Source organism: Gambusia affinis, linkage group LG09 (genome assembly GCF_019740435.1).
Source record: "Gambusia affinis linkage group LG09, SWU_Gaff_1.0, whole genome shotgun sequence".
Lineage (NCBI taxonomy): Eukaryota > Metazoa > Chordata > Actinopteri > Cyprinodontiformes > Poeciliidae > Gambusia > Gambusia affinis.
In genome coordinates, this window is record NC_057876.1 from 13,619,869 (window position 1) to 13,637,060 (window position 17,192).

General features: G+C 38.2%; 2 protein-coding genes across 8 annotated transcripts; both read left to right on the forward strand.

Annotated features, from left to right (window-relative positions):
• Positions 1 to 1,800: 1,800 nt before the first annotated feature.
• Positions 1,801 to 9,441, forward strand: tcof1 (treacle ribosome biogenesis factor 1). 5 transcript variants are annotated; one of them, XM_044128093.1, is made up of 9 exons: positions 1,801 to 2,093; positions 3,062 to 3,202; positions 5,998 to 6,050; positions 6,159 to 6,232; positions 6,353 to 6,414; positions 6,485 to 6,647; positions 7,200 to 8,561; positions 8,642 to 8,742; positions 8,859 to 9,441. In XM_044128093.1, exons 2-9 carry the CDS (start codon positions 3,095 to 3,097, stop codon positions 8,886 to 8,888), a joined length of 1,953 nt encoding a protein of 650 aa, XP_043984028.1. In that variant the 5' UTR covers positions 1,801 to 2,093; positions 3,062 to 3,094; the 3' UTR covers positions 8,889 to 9,441. The 5 variants fall into 5 exon arrangements, with proteins under 5 accessions (XP_043984028.1, XP_043984032.1, XP_043984030.1 ...); XM_044128095.1 differs by having other exon boundaries at positions 1,819 to 1,974; XM_044128097.1 differs by lacking the exon at positions 3,062 to 3,202 and having other exon boundaries at positions 1,808 to 1,927.
• Positions 9,442 to 9,908: 467 nt separating this feature from the next.
• On the forward strand, positions 9,909 to 16,026 carry tmco6 (transmembrane and coiled-coil domains 6). 3 transcript variants are annotated; one of them, XM_044128099.1, is made up of 13 exons: positions 9,909 to 10,139; positions 11,094 to 11,194; positions 11,274 to 11,386; positions 11,480 to 11,663; positions 11,763 to 11,867; positions 12,711 to 12,802; positions 12,911 to 13,027; positions 13,134 to 13,251; positions 13,552 to 13,732; positions 14,940 to 15,034; positions 15,125 to 15,292; positions 15,389 to 15,513; positions 15,602 to 16,026. In XM_044128099.1, coding segments are annotated over exons 1-13 (1,491 nt in total). In that variant the 5' UTR covers positions 9,909 to 10,048; the 3' UTR covers positions 15,603 to 16,026. The 3 variants fall into 3 exon arrangements, with proteins under 3 accessions (XP_043984034.1, XP_043984036.1, XP_043984035.1); XM_044128101.1 differs by having other exon boundaries at positions 13,137 to 13,251; XM_044128100.1 differs by lacking the exon at positions 15,602 to 16,026 and having other exon boundaries at positions 15,389 to 15,514.
• Positions 16,027 to 17,192: the final 1,166 nt, after the last annotated feature.

Consider the following 17,192-nt stretch of genomic DNA (forward strand, 5'->3'; position numbering starts at 1 on the left):
GGGTTTCGGCCTAAACAAGGAATCACCGTGCATATGGCGCCGCATCTCAACTCAACATCAAGTCCCTCCAAGCAGGTGAGGGACTGCATGTTTTGGAGCAGAGGAAAGCAGGTGATGCCAGACCTGCAGCAGAGATAGAGGAATAGAGGTTGGAGTACCCCTACTGTGTGAAGGGCACAGTTCTCCTCCCATGAATGGGGTGAGAAACCAGCAAACCTGAGGCATTGTAGAGACATTTCCCCCTGACCCAAGTTCCAGCTCAAGGAAACCTTAAGAATTTCACTTACCAGTAAGTATATGTTGAAAACTCATTAAACTGTCCAATCAATAGTAATGATGGATGCTATGTACAAAGGGCAAACAGACTCATTGACTCGACTCCTCTGTAAATTTGCAATGTGGCAAAATGCCTAAGGGCAGTCAAGAAAAAAAAACTGAAAAAAATAGAACCCATTCAAGTGAGAAAAATGCAAATTTCTTAAAACCCTCTGACAAGACCAGATGGAAACTGGACATGGTAGCTTCTAGCATCCTGACAGCTCAGTGAACTAGATGTTGGATTTTCTGGCAAGTGCTAATTGACTCTGTAGTTGAGAAAAGTGTATTCTCCTAACATCTGGATAAAAATAATAGAATGTATTCTTGGAGTTTAATTAGCAAAAAGCCTTGTAAAGTTTGTGCGGTTATGAGACAATAGTGTGTGATTTACTATATAAATGCATCATTTAATGTCAGAAAATTTGCATTCGTGCTTATCTTTTAATCAGAGTTGAAAGATCATAAATAGTTTACCCTTTCTAGGAATTTCAACATCCACTCATCAGCTGCTTCCGGGTTGGAGCTCAGTGGTGATGCTCTCTCAGATCCAGACCTCGAGCACTCCATGCATATGTTTAACTTGGCTCTCATGGAGTTGAAGCAGCACCTGGCCAGCGAGGCCAGTGGCAGCACTTCATTACAACCTTCTTTCCAGTCATCTGGATTAAATACCACAAGGACCCCACAGTGAAATCAGACTGTGAAGGAGTTTGCATGCTTTTTGTCCACATGGTTCTGTTATGGAATTATCTAAGTGTTCACACATCTGTGCAAGTGCTTTACTTAAACCTGTTTTATAAATTTACTCAGGTGGCAGGAATGGCAGGCTGCGGTAAGCAGATTTCACCGGTGGAAATAGCAGGTAATTACCTGCAAAGAGACCGCAGATGAGCGACGCTAAACACCTGGAATGCAGATTTATTTCCTGGGCTAACCTGTATAAATGTATCTGTTATTTTGTGGCCTCTTGCTATTAAAGCATTGGGAAATTTTCAACTTCTTTTTTGTTGTTTCTGCTTCACTAGACTTACTAACTGTTTTGCATCTGTGCTTGAATAAAATTGAGCTATAAAAATGTGACACAGCAATTTATTTGTATAAGCAGTTGTTCCTCAGTCTATCCTTTAGACACTGAAAATAGGAGCCAATTCAGCTGTCTTGTCTGGCTGAGCCAAGTATAATTATATGTGTTAGTGAGGTAAAAAATAATAATAATAAAAAGGATTGTGGAAGGTGTTGAAATCAAACTTGGTGAGACCCACTGAGCACTGACACTGAATTTGGAATCCAGTCTGTTTGCCTTTCCTGCCTTTCTGATGAATGTGGCTCTTTCAGTTTGCAGCCTTCTGCATTCTCCCCTTTAAGTTGACCTAAGGACTCACAACCATTTCTCCCAGCCTGGCATGTCCTCTGCCCAGCTGGCTTTATTTTCTCCCCAAACTAATCAGAGAAGTAAGGGTCACATGTTTATCCAAACACACCTGAGAGAGAGGAGACCAGCTTTCTCAGCAGCTCTCTGATTGGATTGTTTGACTGGGTGGTTTGTTGATTGTCTGGCTCAGGAGAAGGAGATTTTTTTTTCTTCTTCTTTTTAGCAAGAGCAGAAAAGGTGAACAAACTCCACACAGCTGAAAATGTATCTAAAGGATAACAAGAGTAACTACTCCAGGTGGCATTAATCAGTCTGTGGACTTGACCTCAGTCCCCCCTGAGAGCTTGACATTAACTTCAAGATGTTTATATTGTTAATTTTGCAATGTACTCTCTTCTGAAAAGTAAGTAATGGGTTTTGAAGAGTATTTTTTCCCCCCTAATGGCTAGCTAATTGCATGTGGCAACAAACTTCTCTGACTTCAAATGTTGAGCCAATTCTTTTCTAAAGTTCAGCACAACATTTTGAAATTCTTTTGCCTTGTGTTTGTTACTGCAATGCTCTCTTCCAGAAAGCTAAATTTTTATGTTTACAATTTTCCAGGATCAAAGTACCAATGTTTTTTAACCAAAGTTGATTATTTTTTTCAGCCAAGAGAGAAAGCTGATGGTACCCAGAACAGAAGTCAAAATCATTCTGAGATAATAAATGTTTAGGGTTTGACCAAGCCAGAGATAATCCTTCTCAAGCTCTATGATTTGGATATTTTGTGGTGGTACTCTAGCTCTTCCTCTATTTAATTTCTCACTCTGTCCCAAACCTTCCCTCAGACTTAAGTGCATTCCTCCATTGTCTATACCCAGCTATTCTTGCAGAATTGTGGAGAGGCTGGGAACTATATGTTTTGAGCAGTCATTGGCCTAAAGGCAGGATACATCCTGGAGAATACAAAGGCCAACACCAAAACACACAAATAGCAGGCACAGACTAAATAGCAGTGTTCTGGTGATTCCTAAACACGGACTGAAGATTGTTTAAAATTGATTTAAAAATGATAACTTGAGTTAGAAAAAACGTGTTACAATTAATCAGGTAATTCAGTTTTTATCTGAATTTGAAATAAAACTAAAACTCATTAATTCAGATCCAAACTTAAAGGAATTTAGTTTCGTTTAAAATGTGATTGAACAATCCGTGAAATAATGAAAACTAAAAGGAGGAAACGCCAACACTACGAACTACATCTCCCATGATGCACTGTAGCGGTTACGGGAAATACATCCTGTGTTAGAGTTCAACATGCGGGTTTCAGTTTAAACAAGTCCGTGTACCATGTGGCTAGTTTTAACGAAAAAATCCTCATTTCTGTAGCTCTCTGTTTGTTTGTCCCTTTTCGTTTTGATCATGTCTGTGAACGCATCACAACTGGAGCTGAACCAGCTCATCTACCGCCATTTGAAGGAGCATGGTTTCCTTTCAGCTGCAGAGGAGCTTCAGAGGCAGAGCCCACAGGTCAACACAGTGCACACAGACATAATGTTACGTGGATTAGTATCGTTAGTATTTGCAAAAAATGCGCCAAACTCCGCAAAATGCTACGAACTTATGAAACGCTAATCAGAAGATGATTCGTCAGTATGTTTTGTCATTTGGCGCTTTGCAGTGACAAAACTTATGCTGGTTCCAACTTAACCCTCGGGTATTTCAGACCAAATAGTTACTTTGCTTAAAAAATGCTTTCTTGCATTAGCAGTTATTGTAATAATATCGTGCCAGTTCAACACCAGTTCACACAAGCTGTACATTATTCTTCTCCTCCCGCTTCTCCTCGTTTGGTTCTGGTTCTGGGGATGCAGAGCAGACCAGAACCAGAAGACCTGAGAGGTCTGGTAGGTTGATACAACAACAGCAGATCTTTAATGTATTGTGGTGCTAAACCATTCAGTGATTTATAAACTAGCAACAGTATTTTAAAGTCTATTCTTTGAGCTACAGGTAGCCAATGGAGGGACTTTAAAACTGGTGTTATGTGCTCTATCTTCCTGGTTTTAGTGAGAACGCCAGCAGCAGCATTCTGGATCAGCTGCAGCTGTGTGATTGATTTGTTGGACAGACCTGTGAAGACGCTGTTGCAATAATCAATGCGACTGAAGATAAACGCATGGATGAGTTTCTCTAGATCTGGCTGAGACATTAGTCCTTCAATCCTTAAAATGTTATTCGTGTGATAGAAGGCCGACTTTGTAACTGTCTTTATGTGGCTGTGAATGTTCAGGTCAGAGTCCATCACTACTCCCAGGTTTTGGGCCTGATCGCTAGTTTTTAGTTGTAATAACTGAAGCTGTGCACTGACTCTAGATCGTTCCTCTTTAGGTCCAAAAATAATAACTTCAGTTTTGTTTCTGTTCAGCTGGAGGAAGTTTTGGCACATCCACACATTTACCTGTTCTAAGCATCTGTTCAGTGATTGGATGGGTTCTGAATCACCTGGTGACATTGTAATGTAGAGCTGTGTTATCTGCATAGTTATGGCAGCTAATATCATTTCCTGTTATAACCTGAGCCAGTGGGAGCATATAATATTTAATAAGAAGGGTCCTAGGATTGAACCTTGGGGTACCCCACATGTGACCTTTGACCTCTTTGAATGAGAAGTTTCCAATTGAAATAAAGAAATTCCTGCTTTTTATGTAAGATTCAACCAGTTCAACGCTGGATCGGAGAGTCCGACCCAATTCTCCAGTCGATTCAGTAATATGTCATGGTCAACAGTGTCAAAAGCTGCACTGAGGTCCAACAGAACCAGCACTGTGGTTCTCCCACAGTCCGTATTTATATGGATGTCATTGAACACTTTTACGAGGGCAGTTTCTGTGCTGTGGTGAGACCGGAAACCAGATTGGAAGGAGTCAAAGCAGTTGGTTATCGTTAGGAAGCTATTTAACTGTTTACTCACAGCCTTTTCAATAACTTTGCTGATGAATGGGAGGTCAGAGGTCGGCCTGTAATTCTGCAGTAGTGATTTGTCCAGATTTTTCTTTTTTATCAGTGGTTTGATTACTGCTGTTTTCAAAGCCTGGGGGAAAACGCCTGATGAGAGCGATGAATTTACTATTTGGATCAGATCAATAGCAACAACAGGCAGGATTTTCTTAAAGAAATGTGTGGGTAGGACATCCAGACAGCAGGAACTGGAGCTGAGTTGACTTATAATTTCCTCTAGGGTTTTATAATTAAGTAGTTGAAATTGGGTCATTTTGGGTCAGTTGCTTAAAAGAAAAGAGATAAATTACAGCGAGTTGAAAGTTGTTCTTAAAACTGATTATCATGAAAGCTTCAGTTAAATTTTTAAAGGTCCCTTTTATCCAATATTTTTCTTCGGATAAAAGGGTACTTACAGTTGTGTAAGACGTGGAAGCAAAGAAAATCCTTCATATAATCTTGTTTCAATCAGATCTGTACTGTGTACATGTTTGGGCGGCCTCCTACTAATGTTAAATAGTTGTGTGCATTTACAGTGAAGTTATTGGCATACAGTGCCTGACCCTAATTTTTGGTACCCTAGGAAAATATATTTGAAACTGTACTTGTTGATGAAATGCCATTGTCACACGCTAAAATAATAACGCTGCAGTTATGAGGAGTCTTTTACCGTCATCATCATCTTCCTCATGAAGGAAACTTGGTGGTCTTGTTCAGCTCTTTTGTTCAGGATTTATAATTCATGATTACTCTGACCGTTAACATTGAAAATCCGAGACGAGTGGCTATTTTTCTATTTCCTGACTTTCAACCACATGCCTCGCTTGAATGAAATGTTATTTTCTCTTTCTCATGTTGAGAAATATTCATTCATTACCCGGAAAGAATGGATGTCATGAATTATTTCCCAGACAATCTGATGAACTTAAAAGGCAAAAAAAAAAAGCTTAACAAATATGCCAGTGAATGTTCTCTAAATTAGGTAAAGATCATACCAAAACTGAGAAGGTGTTACTTAAAAGACCATAATTGTAATATTTTGACACGGTGTCTGTCATGTGCAATAAGATTAAAAAATATATTTCTTGGTTATTTCAGATCTTCTAGTATTGGTTTCGATTTTTAATCTATTAAATACAGTAAAGCCAATTTGAAAGATTAATTTTGTCAAAATGGAGATGCAGTTGAGCCTGGGGGGGTTAGAACATTATATTACATATAATTAAGAAAACATCAGAGTACTGCAAGAACTGTTTTAATAATACCAAGTTTGAAATACAGTCTTGAAATACAGTGTTTTAACTTTGTTTTTTTATTTCCTACAGGGGGAGTCAAAACCATCAGTCTCTTTATTGGACATCTACAAATCATGGTTAAAGTGAGCCTTTTTAATAAAAAAAAAAAAAAAAAAAAAAACATAACGTTTATCTCTGGGGATTTTTCCTGCTTTGCCATGAACTCAAACTGTTGCTTTTACTCCTGATAGGGACCCAAAAAAGAAAATGCGTCCGAAATCAGAAAAATGCTCAAAATCAGGAGAACGAAAGACTCGCTCTAAAGGTGCAGCTTTTATTTTTCTCTCTTACTGGCATTCATATTTTGGAAATTAATGTGGCTAGTATTAATACTATTAGTAAGTATTCAGATCCGTTTTAACATATTTTGTCTGCTTGTCTTAAGCCAAGTCTGTCTCACCAAGGAAGAAGACGGATAAACCAGCTAAAATCCCAGCTTCACCAAAGGTAAACCTTTCATCTCCTTCTGTGTCACCTCTTCAATATTTTCAATCTTTTTTTTTCTTTCTTTTTTTAGTCTGTTCCAGCGAAAAGAAAAAAAAGTGACGAAGAGCCAAGTCAAAGTGTTAAAGCAAAGAAATCCAAGCCTAACACAACGGAGAAAGCCTCCGTTGACGGATCGGACTCTGACAGCAGTCTGGATATAGAGAAGTGGAAGAAATTACTCGACCGGTTGACAGGTGGGAGAGTGTTTGTGAAGATTAGTAAGTTTTTGGCAATGTGAATATGTCTGCTGTGCAAAAGTATTCCTACTTGTTGAAATGTTTTACATTTTGTCTCGTCACAGCCACAAACTTCACTTTAATTAAATTGTGAAATGGGCGGAGTAAAACTTTTTACAAGTGAGAATGTGAAAAGTGTGGCATGCATTTATGTTCAGCCTCTCTGAGTCAATACATTGTAGAAAGACAACATGCGGTGATTGCAACTGTAGATTTTATTTTGGTGTGCTACTACCAGCTTTGAGCTTCTGGAGATAAATTTATCAGTTTCTTTTCTGCAAAATAACTCGGTCAGATTGAACTTCAGTCAGATTGGATGAAGAGAATAGGTGTGGCCTTTGCCTGAGCCATTTAAAGGCATGAATGTGTGAATCTTAATCTTGTTGTGTCATAAAATGTCAAAAGGCATATTAAAGTTTGTGGTTGTAACAACAAAATCTGAAAAGTAAATGCAGTTCCCGCTGGTGTTTGAATCATTCAGCCAAATTTGTGTTTGCTGTGTCTCTGCAGAGGCCGACGTTGCCAAGATGGAAACCATCGACGCTCTGGCCTCTGAATCGCAACCCAAGAAAAAGAGGGGCAGAAAGCCGCAAGCCAAACCTCTGTCCAAAGCTGACGCGCCCGTCCAGCAAAATGGTGAGACAATTGGACAGAATGAGCAGGGCAAAGAGAAAGTTGGGACTCCAGCAAAGAAGAATGCAGCTAAAAGGAGCAAGAAAGAAAATCCAGCGCATGTGTCCTCCCCGAGCAAGCAGAGCCCGAATAAAAGTGTAAAAAGTGTAGAGGACCAGCAGGCTTCGTCCGAACTCCCTGGGAAATTTGAAAAACAAACAGAATTACAAGAAATGTTGGTCCCTGTGAATGCCAAAGATGAAATGGCACAAGAAACCAAAAAAAAGAGGAAAAAGAAAAAAGAGGAAAATGAGGACAAGATAGAGGGGAGTGCAAATGAGACAAATCGTGATGGAAAAGACGGCAAAGAAAAAATGAGTGAAATCACCGATCAGGAGGACGCTGGTAAGACAGAAGGAGCAAAGAGAACGACTAAAGAAGGAAAGATGGAAGAGAGAGGCAGTGACAATGAGAACATTTCTGAGTTACGTTTACAGAAAAAAAAAGCAAAAAAGAAGGAGAAAGACAAATCCAGCAGCGAGGAAGGTTTAGCTCAAATAGACGAAAAGAAGAAAAGGATGGTTGTTGGTGAAGAAAATTTGAAACAGCCAGATAAAAATATTACACCTCGTACACCAAAACCAAAGAAAATGAAAGACAATAACAATATGGAGGGTAATTTAGAACATGTAAGTGTTGGGGAGGAAGAAAGTGGCGAGCAAAACATTGAAGAAATGGTAACAAAAGAGAAAACCAGTAGTGAGGAATATTCGACTGAAAGGCATAAAAAGAAAGAAAAGAAGAAGAAAAAGATGCTTAATGAAGGGAATTCAGAATGGGTAGAAGATGATTTAAAAGCAAATCCAGAGCAAATCATAACAAGTACAGATGAAACTGGAGGCAACACGAAATGCGAGCAAAACGATCAGGGAAAGAAACCAAAGAAAAGGAAAGACAAAAGCATTATGGAGGAAAATTTAGAGCATGGAACTATGGCAATAGAAGAAAATGTTGAAGATGAATACAATTCAGAGCAAATGGGTGGGAAGAAGAAATCAAAGAAGAAAAGAGAGTCTCTTGGCTGCAAAGAGGAAGTAGTTCAAGAAAAGAAAGCAAAAAAGAAGAGTGAGAAGTCTGATGAAAATGATTTAGTTGAAAAAGAGAAGCCAAAAGATGACGATGATCATACGAACGATAAATCTACTTTAGAGACCGACGAGGGGAGTCTGGAAATCACAAGTCCTCTGAAAAAAAAGAAGAGTGAGTCATAAGCAGAATCTGATTATGGCGGTGTGCAGTTTTTTCTGAGTTTGTTTACCTTAATCTTCGTTTTCTTTCAGAGAAAAACAAATTAAAATCAGACGAGGCTTCAGAGGAAGCTGAAATTTCTACACAAAATACCTCGACAACACAATCTAACTCAGCTGACGTCCACAAAAAGGTACAAAAAGCACTCGGGATTAGCAGATTAATGAACCCTAAAATGGTCCGTTTCTTTACTGTTCAATCATACATGTACAGTAACTTCAACTAACTCTTGATATTAAACTTCCACAGAAAAAGAAATCCAAGAGGACAGAGGGGTGAGAAGAATTGACTCCTTCACACAGTGGAAGCCAAGAATGAAGCTTTGTTTCATTTCTAAACAGAACTGCACAGATTAGAAAGTCAGCATAAAAAACATGTAAATAAAATGGACATTTTAATTTTGGTACTATTTGTACTTTTTAAAAATTATTTTTAGGCACTCTGTATTACACAAACTTGTGTATTTCCTACGTCATATTTTGTGTCCGATATTTCACCTGGGAGACTTCTACATTAAATTACTGATCTCAGAATTAACTTCATATGTTGGTTCAAGGACTGCAATTGGAAAAAAATGTCCCTGTACTTTTTTTTACTCATCTGTTGATATTTATTCACTCCTCTGCCACTAGGATTTTGTGGCCAAGAAAACATCTGGCATTCTTTTTTTTCTTTTTTTTTTTTTTTTCTTTTTTTTTTTACAATTTTTGTATTCATAAAACATTTCAGTGTTTAGGGTGTTTTTAAAAACTTTGTCAAGAAAGATTATTTTGTTGCAAGTTTTGTTGTACATAAATGTTTAATGCAAAATAAACATTATAGTTTTTTATTAGACTGTACTCCTCTTTCTTCTGGTGTCCCATGTAGAGCGTGCACATAGTAAATTGTTTTAACATTTAATTGCTACAATATAAGTGAAAATTATCCTGTATTTGGTTCTGGTATGTCAAGAATGTATACATTTGTGACTCTGTATGTCTGTTTTTCTGCCAAAGGCCCTGGCAACTGTCGGGGTGCATAGCATCATGAACCCTGAAATACTACCGCATTCATAAATATCCAATGAGCCATGAAAATGAATTTAAACAGGGCGTGTTTTAGGACGTGTTTTGTAGTTTACTGGGGCTGCAGCAGCATTAAATTTAATTTATTTAGTTACTTTTTATTGTGTCTCTTCTCGCGTATGACAAGCTGACGACTCCTCTCAATATGGCGGACCTCCTGCAGAATGCGCATGCGTGCGCATGCGCTCTTACCATATGTATGCTATTCTGACATGTATGGCTATCTGACAGAACACCGGATGTCATGACTGCCATGGTTACAGTTACTGTCGGGGTGCATAGCATCATGAACCCTGAAATACGATATGAACTGAGCATCTGACGGAAAGTTTGTTTTTGTAGTTTTATGCTAAATTGTGTTTTGCTGCCTGTGAAATGTGGAGATTAAATAAGGTTCGCCATAAAGCTGGTGGGCATGCTAACAATCTGGAGGAGCTCAGGACGAAGAGGAGAGAAAAAGAAAGAGGTAACACTTTTGGTAGTGGGTAACTCAGCTGTCAGTGGGTGTATGGAGAACTCAGTATAACCAAGCTTATTTTATTTGATTTAAGAAGGAAAGCCACTACACCTAACAAACTGATCGTCAGCAGGTTTCGACACTTAATTAATGGAGATGTTTGGAGGGCTTGCTGATCTCAGGAGGCTATTAGATGTCAGGAAGGAAAGCTATCAGTAGCATTAAAGATAACTCGTGTTGCTCGTCATGATTATGTCATTAACACAAATGCGTTTCTACAGTTCTTCATATAAAAACAACACCACTTTAACTTCTCTTTTCTGTATTTGTTTCCATGCATCTTCAGTCTAGTGTAGCTCATTGGTTTGTTCTTTATTGACTACTGTTGCTATCTTCAGTAAAGCGATGTACTTCCTTCTGTGGTACATAATAACTAAAGATTGATTGACCTGAGGAGGGTTTGAACCAATTTTCAAACGAGTCCATAATTCCTCAGTGGGGAAAATTGCTTACAAGTAGCAATATTTGAACAGTTGCTAATCTTGCCACTCCAAGTAAATTACATCCTACTAATATCAAAGCAATGTTGAGAAATTACAAAAAGCCTAAGAGCTCATTTTCAGGCTCCATACGGCTTCGTTATCTCTCGCACCTCGCAATAATCGAAAGATGCTGTGAAAGATAAATATTGTCACAAACTTGCCCCTACACTGGACTAAAATCATTAACACAGCAGCACACATACAAGATAAGTGCTGAACAGAAAATAACGAAGGTGTTGCAGTGGCTTAATCAAAGTCCAAACATAAACTACATTAAAAATGTTGTGAAGCTAAATGTTTTTTAGCTTTTGTTTTAATTCATGTAAAATGTGGTACCTACGCATCTGAAAACTCATAGGCTACTTTCGAATGACTTGAGTTTTAAAGTATTGTGGGGGTCTTATTGTCCTTTCTGCTTCAGCACTGAGGCAAGCCCGCAGAGACAGACAACTCGTGAGCAAGAGGCTCCTTCTTAATGAAGATGAAGAACAGGACACCATGGAGGTTACACCTGGGGAACAGGTAGGATTCATTAGATCTGATTGATTATTTTTCCCCTAGTTTGACAATATAAGGATATACTGATTTTCTTTCTCCCCAGGATGTGGTCACTTTGTTCCAAAACCTTCAGCATGGCGGCACAGAAAAAGAGGCCTTCTTAAGACCCTTGAGTAAAGCTCTGCGTAACCCATCAGCTCAACTCACCTTCATTAAGTATGGTTTTTAACATCCATCACCATAAAAAGGGAGTTCAGTCAATTTAACCTCTGATGAACTGTGTGTGTGTTTGTGGACGTGTCCTATCAGGCTGGAGAACAGCATGCACATGCTGGTCGGCCTCCTCACCGGCTCTGATGCTCGCTGCCGTCTGCAGGCTGTTCGCTGTCTTCATGAGCTCTCTCACTCCACCCACACCAGCGTTGCGTCCGCCTGTCTGCCCGCTACTCCCTATCTGCTCACATACCTGTCAGGCCAGAGCACCAAGTTCACAGTGGGTCTTCACCCATCTCACATGTTCATTATTAGCACCATCATGTTATTAAAGAGACAGTTTTTAGCTTAGAGTTTGTGCACGTTTCTGTCTGCACAGGAGCTGTGTCTGTACACACTGGGGAATATATGCCCGGACAGCGAGCGGGTAAAAGAGAGGCTTCTGGCCCAGGGAATCATCCCGGCACTGGCCGGCTGTATGCAGGTAAACTAAAAGTTGTGATGGAAAAGTAACTGTATCTGGAGTGATTTCCGTTTGTATGCTTTTGCAAAATCTTTAAGTGCTTCAAACCACATTTGAAAAAAGAAAAGAACGATATGAAAAATTCTATCTGCGTTTGAACAAAAAATGACCTGCAAAAAATCTCAAAAGAGCTTTACACATAATTTTGAAATTGATAGTTATTGCTTTGTATCAATAATTATTCAGTTGTTATTTTTATTGTATTTTGGATCAGTGAGAGAATTAGAGAGTTTGGAAAAGTCTGGAACTTGCTTTTATCATTTAACTTTCCAAGTATGGATAAGCAAGGCAAAAATTACTTTTTCTTTAAAATTTTCTTAAAGGAGAAAATTCTTTTTGGGTTTACATACTGAGTTACATCCATTATTATTTTTCTTCACATATAGTTTTTTTCTGTAAATTATCTTTCATTCATTTTTTTTCTTAATTATATGACTTGCAAATTGATTTAGAAATAACAATATATTTTTCTGTAATGAAGAAGAAAATAGGTTTTAAAAAACCTGTAAAAGTAATAATAATGTTTTTTGTTTTGTTTTGTTTTTTTAAACAGAGTTAAAGTGTAAAAAATTGCAGTGTGAGATTTAAAGAATAAGCATTTAGAGTTTGGTAATTTAGTCTAGAGTAGACAAATAGAAGCGTTATATATTTTAATGTTGCCATAAATAAACCAGTTTTCTTTGCCAAACTGATGAATCACGCTGTTTCAAATTTAATAGAGAAATGTTTTAATATTTAAGGGTCTGTAAAATCTCTGAATTTGAATGTGTAATTAAAAAAATCTGTTTTTATTTGGCATTTCAGAACCACAGACATAACCTGGCAGTGGTGGAAGCTGCAGGCTTCGCCCTCTTTCAGCTTCTGCAGAGCAAAGATGCAGTGCAGAAAGTTATCCCGTCAGTATCCTCAGGGCATCAGTTTCCTCTTGGAAAATTACATGTTCTGAACAACATTACTCTTTAACACATCTGTTAGTTCTGAGTAACTTTACTGTGTGCATACAGGACAGTCCTGGCCTCCAGCTTACCTTCACAGCTGCTATCAGTTCTGACTCCTGACCCTGATTTTGGTCTGGCTCCAGCTATAGAGTGTGCATGGTGTCTGCACTCCCTCACATCCAGGTGAAAACTTTGATATTCAGACACTGTTTTTATTTTTTCATCTTTGGTCATTTGTTCTTACTTGTGATAATATTTGTTTTCTATCTTTTCTCAAACTTGCATTTAGCAGCTCTGAGGATCACAGAGAGCTGTTGGCGCGAGGGGCCTTGAGGCAGTGTAGTTCCTTATTAGTGTCACTAGGTGGTGCTGTGGCTGATGGAAACACTGACCAAGGCGTGGAGCTGGTGTGTAAATTCTTACTTTTAGGCTTTTATGCTTAATGTCACTTTATACTGGTTTCTTTTAATGATAATTTTTTTACCTTTAGTGCTATTGCACTGTACATTTTTTAATATTTGAAATCTTTCTCAAGGCAAACTGGAAATCACTTTTAGTTTAATTGAAAACGTGCATTATATCCTTTCTTGTATGTCAGTTAAAAAACAGATTTAAAGTAGTAATTTGTGATTTTTATTTTTTCAGAATATTCAAGTGTATTTAAGTTTGTGGCATTATAACCGATGAGTCAAAAATACCCTTTGTAGCTTATGTGTCCCCTGCTGAGGTGCGTTGGAAACCTCTTGTCGTCCTGCCCTGCAGACGCTCTCCACTCTCAGCTGGCTGGTGTTGATCTGGTGGTACCGCTGTGTGAACTTATTGTTGCCCTTATTCACACTCTGCCAGCCCTAGCCAGAGAGACAGCCTGGGTCCTCAACAACCTCACAGGTGTGAGTCGCCTCCAGTCTCAATCACTATGACTACAAGTTAAGTTTTTGTAACTGGTTGGGTTTTGAGCAGGAGAAAATTGTCTTTAATGAAATGTCTTCTGCTAATTTCTAAGTTCTCCTGAGGTTAATATCACAATATAACTACAGCAGGCTTCTGATGTTGGCTAGAGGAGATCAGTGAATAAACAGCTTCACTAAGACAAAGTAACAGGTCGGAGATAAAGTTGTGGGGAACTTTAATGCATGGGTTGGCTATTTTACTTTTTTCTAAGCTTTTAACATCTCTGGGAGCATTGTTTAATTAATCATCTGCAAAAATGGAAGGAGAATGGCCTGACTGTGATCTTATTAAGACATGGTCATCCTCATAAAATGACAAGCCTGACAGGGAGAAGATTAGAGTTGCAGTAAAGAAGATGTAAAGAAGCTGCCCAGCTCTACAGGTCATGTAGGAGAGTTTGTTGATTTGACATCTATTAATTGTGCACACCACAAGTCTGGCCTTTACAAGAGTATGGAAAGAAGAAATCTGTTGTTTAAAAAGCCACAGAAAGTTCAATATTCTGTTTGACACAAAAAAAAATAACACTAACCCCTTAATGTACCATCCCCAATGTGGAAACATGAGGGTGTCAACATCATGCGGTGAGGAAATTTTTATCACAAGGGACAGGAGTCATGGTCAGGGTCCACCGAAGTCCTTAAAATTGATTAAATATATTATTTGCAATATAGCTTACTAAGCTTTGCACCAAAGCAACCTTTTGCCATTGAATTATTTTACACAAAATTAATTATTCTTATCATGCATGCCACACTTTACAGATTTTTAATTGTGAAAAAAATTAAATGCCTTTATCATGATGTTGTTTTCTTAGTTGTCTAGTTAACATCCATATAAAATATATCAGAGCTTGTAGATGTAATGTGACTATGTGTACCTTTGCCAGAACAGCAGACTAAGCAAAAAAAAGCTCTATTTCCTAAGACATAAGCAGCCGGAAATGCCCAAGCAGCGGTTGTTATTGTGCAAGAGAAGAAATGTGTCCTATTATTCTTTACACATCTGAATGTATTTAATCACTTGCAATGTTGCTAACAGTTTAGCAAGAGATTACTATAAATGTTTGGAATAATTCAGAAGCATTAAATCCTGTAAGTGTTGGTCAGTTTTAATCTGTGTTTTTCTCACCTCTCTGTTCCAGCCCACTCCACAGAATCTTGTTCTGCTCTCTTAACTTTAAACTTGGTGCCGAGACTGTTGGAGCTTCTTCCTTTTTCTCAAGGCATTAATACTATGGTCAGCAAAAACTAAAGCCTACAGCTGATACTTATTGTGCCTTGACCTTTATGCCTAACACATAACAGACATTGTGTGTGTTACATTTAGGTTCTAAGGGTTTTAGCAAACGTTGCCCACAAGAAAAAGGAGTTCTGCATCCAGCTGGCAGAGCTTGGACTGCTCTCTGCCCTCACTGCTACTCTAAAAATGGCCGACCAAGACATGGTGACGCTGAGTCTGGAGGTCCTGTTTATGCTGATCGTTAGCTCTCCGCAGGTATGCAGGGACTAATAAAATGCTAAAACAATTCACTTTTGCTAAGCTGTTATAACAGTGTTTGCCTTTGTTAAATAAGCCTGTTATTACCTCCAGATAGCAGAGCAGTTTGTCAGCCAAGGTGGACTTTCAGTTTTAGAAGCCATTCAGTACAACAGCGATGGAGAGGTGAGGCGAAGGGCAACATACCTCCTGGAGCAGCACATACTCAGCGAAAAATAGTATGAAATAACCTTTATTTACTTTGACGTGCTTATGTTTGTTGACTTTAGGGGCTACAGCATAACAATATAAGCTTTTGTGTTGTAGATGGAAAATGTTGCTGCTTCACCCGACCCAATCCCAGGACAACTAAAAGAAAAGAAAGGATTTTAAGGATGTTGAGTAATTTGTTTTAACAGTTGTCTTGTTTTATGTTCTACAGCCTCTATAATGCTATCGAATGGCTACACTTACTTTTTAAGTGTATATTTTTAATATTTTTTTTTCTAAATAATGAATTGTACACACTTACCTTTTTGTTCTGCACAATTAGTCAAATCCATGAAGATTTGACAAAATCTGATATGCAGTTCATAAAATTTGATTTTTCTACAATGGGTTTCTGTGCTGGTATAGCATATTGAGTGTAATGTGTCTACATCCCCAGTTAGCAATGTATTAGTCAATACATTTTTATGTAATAAAAAGTTAATTTATTTAAGTAAATTGTAATAAAAGTGAAACTAAACTTATTCTATTGATTTATTGCTCCCAAACTGATGTTTCTATAAATTATATCTGTTCATTTTTGATAACTGTGACTTACAATTTATAAAAACCCCAAATCCGTTTTCTCAGAATATTACACAAAACCAACGATTTTTAATATCAAAATGTTTTGTGATGGTTATATTACTGTCTTCATGCTCCTGGAGGAAAATGGCTGCTGGGACACTGCGAGCAAGCATTGACTCCCTCCATCAGGCAGTCAAGCCACAAAAGTGCATTATTTAAGAAGCTTGGAAAATTGAGTGGAAGGTAAAAGTGTGGTAGAAAGAGGTGGGCAGACAACTGGGCTATAAAGAGCTTTTAGGGGTTTAATGAGCAAAGAATTTTGAGGGAAATTCACACGGTGTGTACGACACAAATCAGATCTTTAAGCACCACCACACAGATACAACTGCGTTATTCTTTCTGTTGTTCCACTCCGGATTACAAAATGACATGAGCTGGCCAAAGGAGAAGAGGGACTGAACTGTTGAGTGATCTCAAGAAATTTCTGGAAAGCATTTAAATTATCTTCCATTTTACGTGATTTGTGTAAGGGGAAACTACAAAAACTGTGCTTTAAGCACATCATTAAGGACTTAAAACTAAAAAAACAAAACAAATGATTACATAGTTAGCCCTTAGAGCACAAGTGTCAAACTCCAGTCCTCGAGGGCCGCTGTCCTGCAGTTTTTAGAAGTGCCACAGGTACAAAACACTGGAATGAAATGACTTAATTACCTCCTTCTTGTGTAGATCAGTTCTCCAGAGTCTTGCTAATGACCTAATTATTCTATTCAGCTGTGGTGCAGCAGAGGCACATCTAAAAGTTGCAGGACAGCGGCCTTTAAGGCCTGGAGTTTGACACCCCTGCCTTACAGGAAAATACGCCAGAATTTCACTATTCCTCTTTTTATTCAGAAGAGTTCCTTCTTGCAGTTTCACATTACTAACTCACACAAAAAAACTTTGTACTAGTATCTGCATTGCTCTGTTCTATGAGATAGTTTTCAATCTTTCCCAGTAGCAGAAACCATAAACTACTTAAAATACATGTAACTTTTTTTCCACTGTCTGACAATTAGAAAATCTTGACTTATTTATATTTTCTAAATACCAGAAAAATGAGTAAGAGTAAAAAAACTGTATG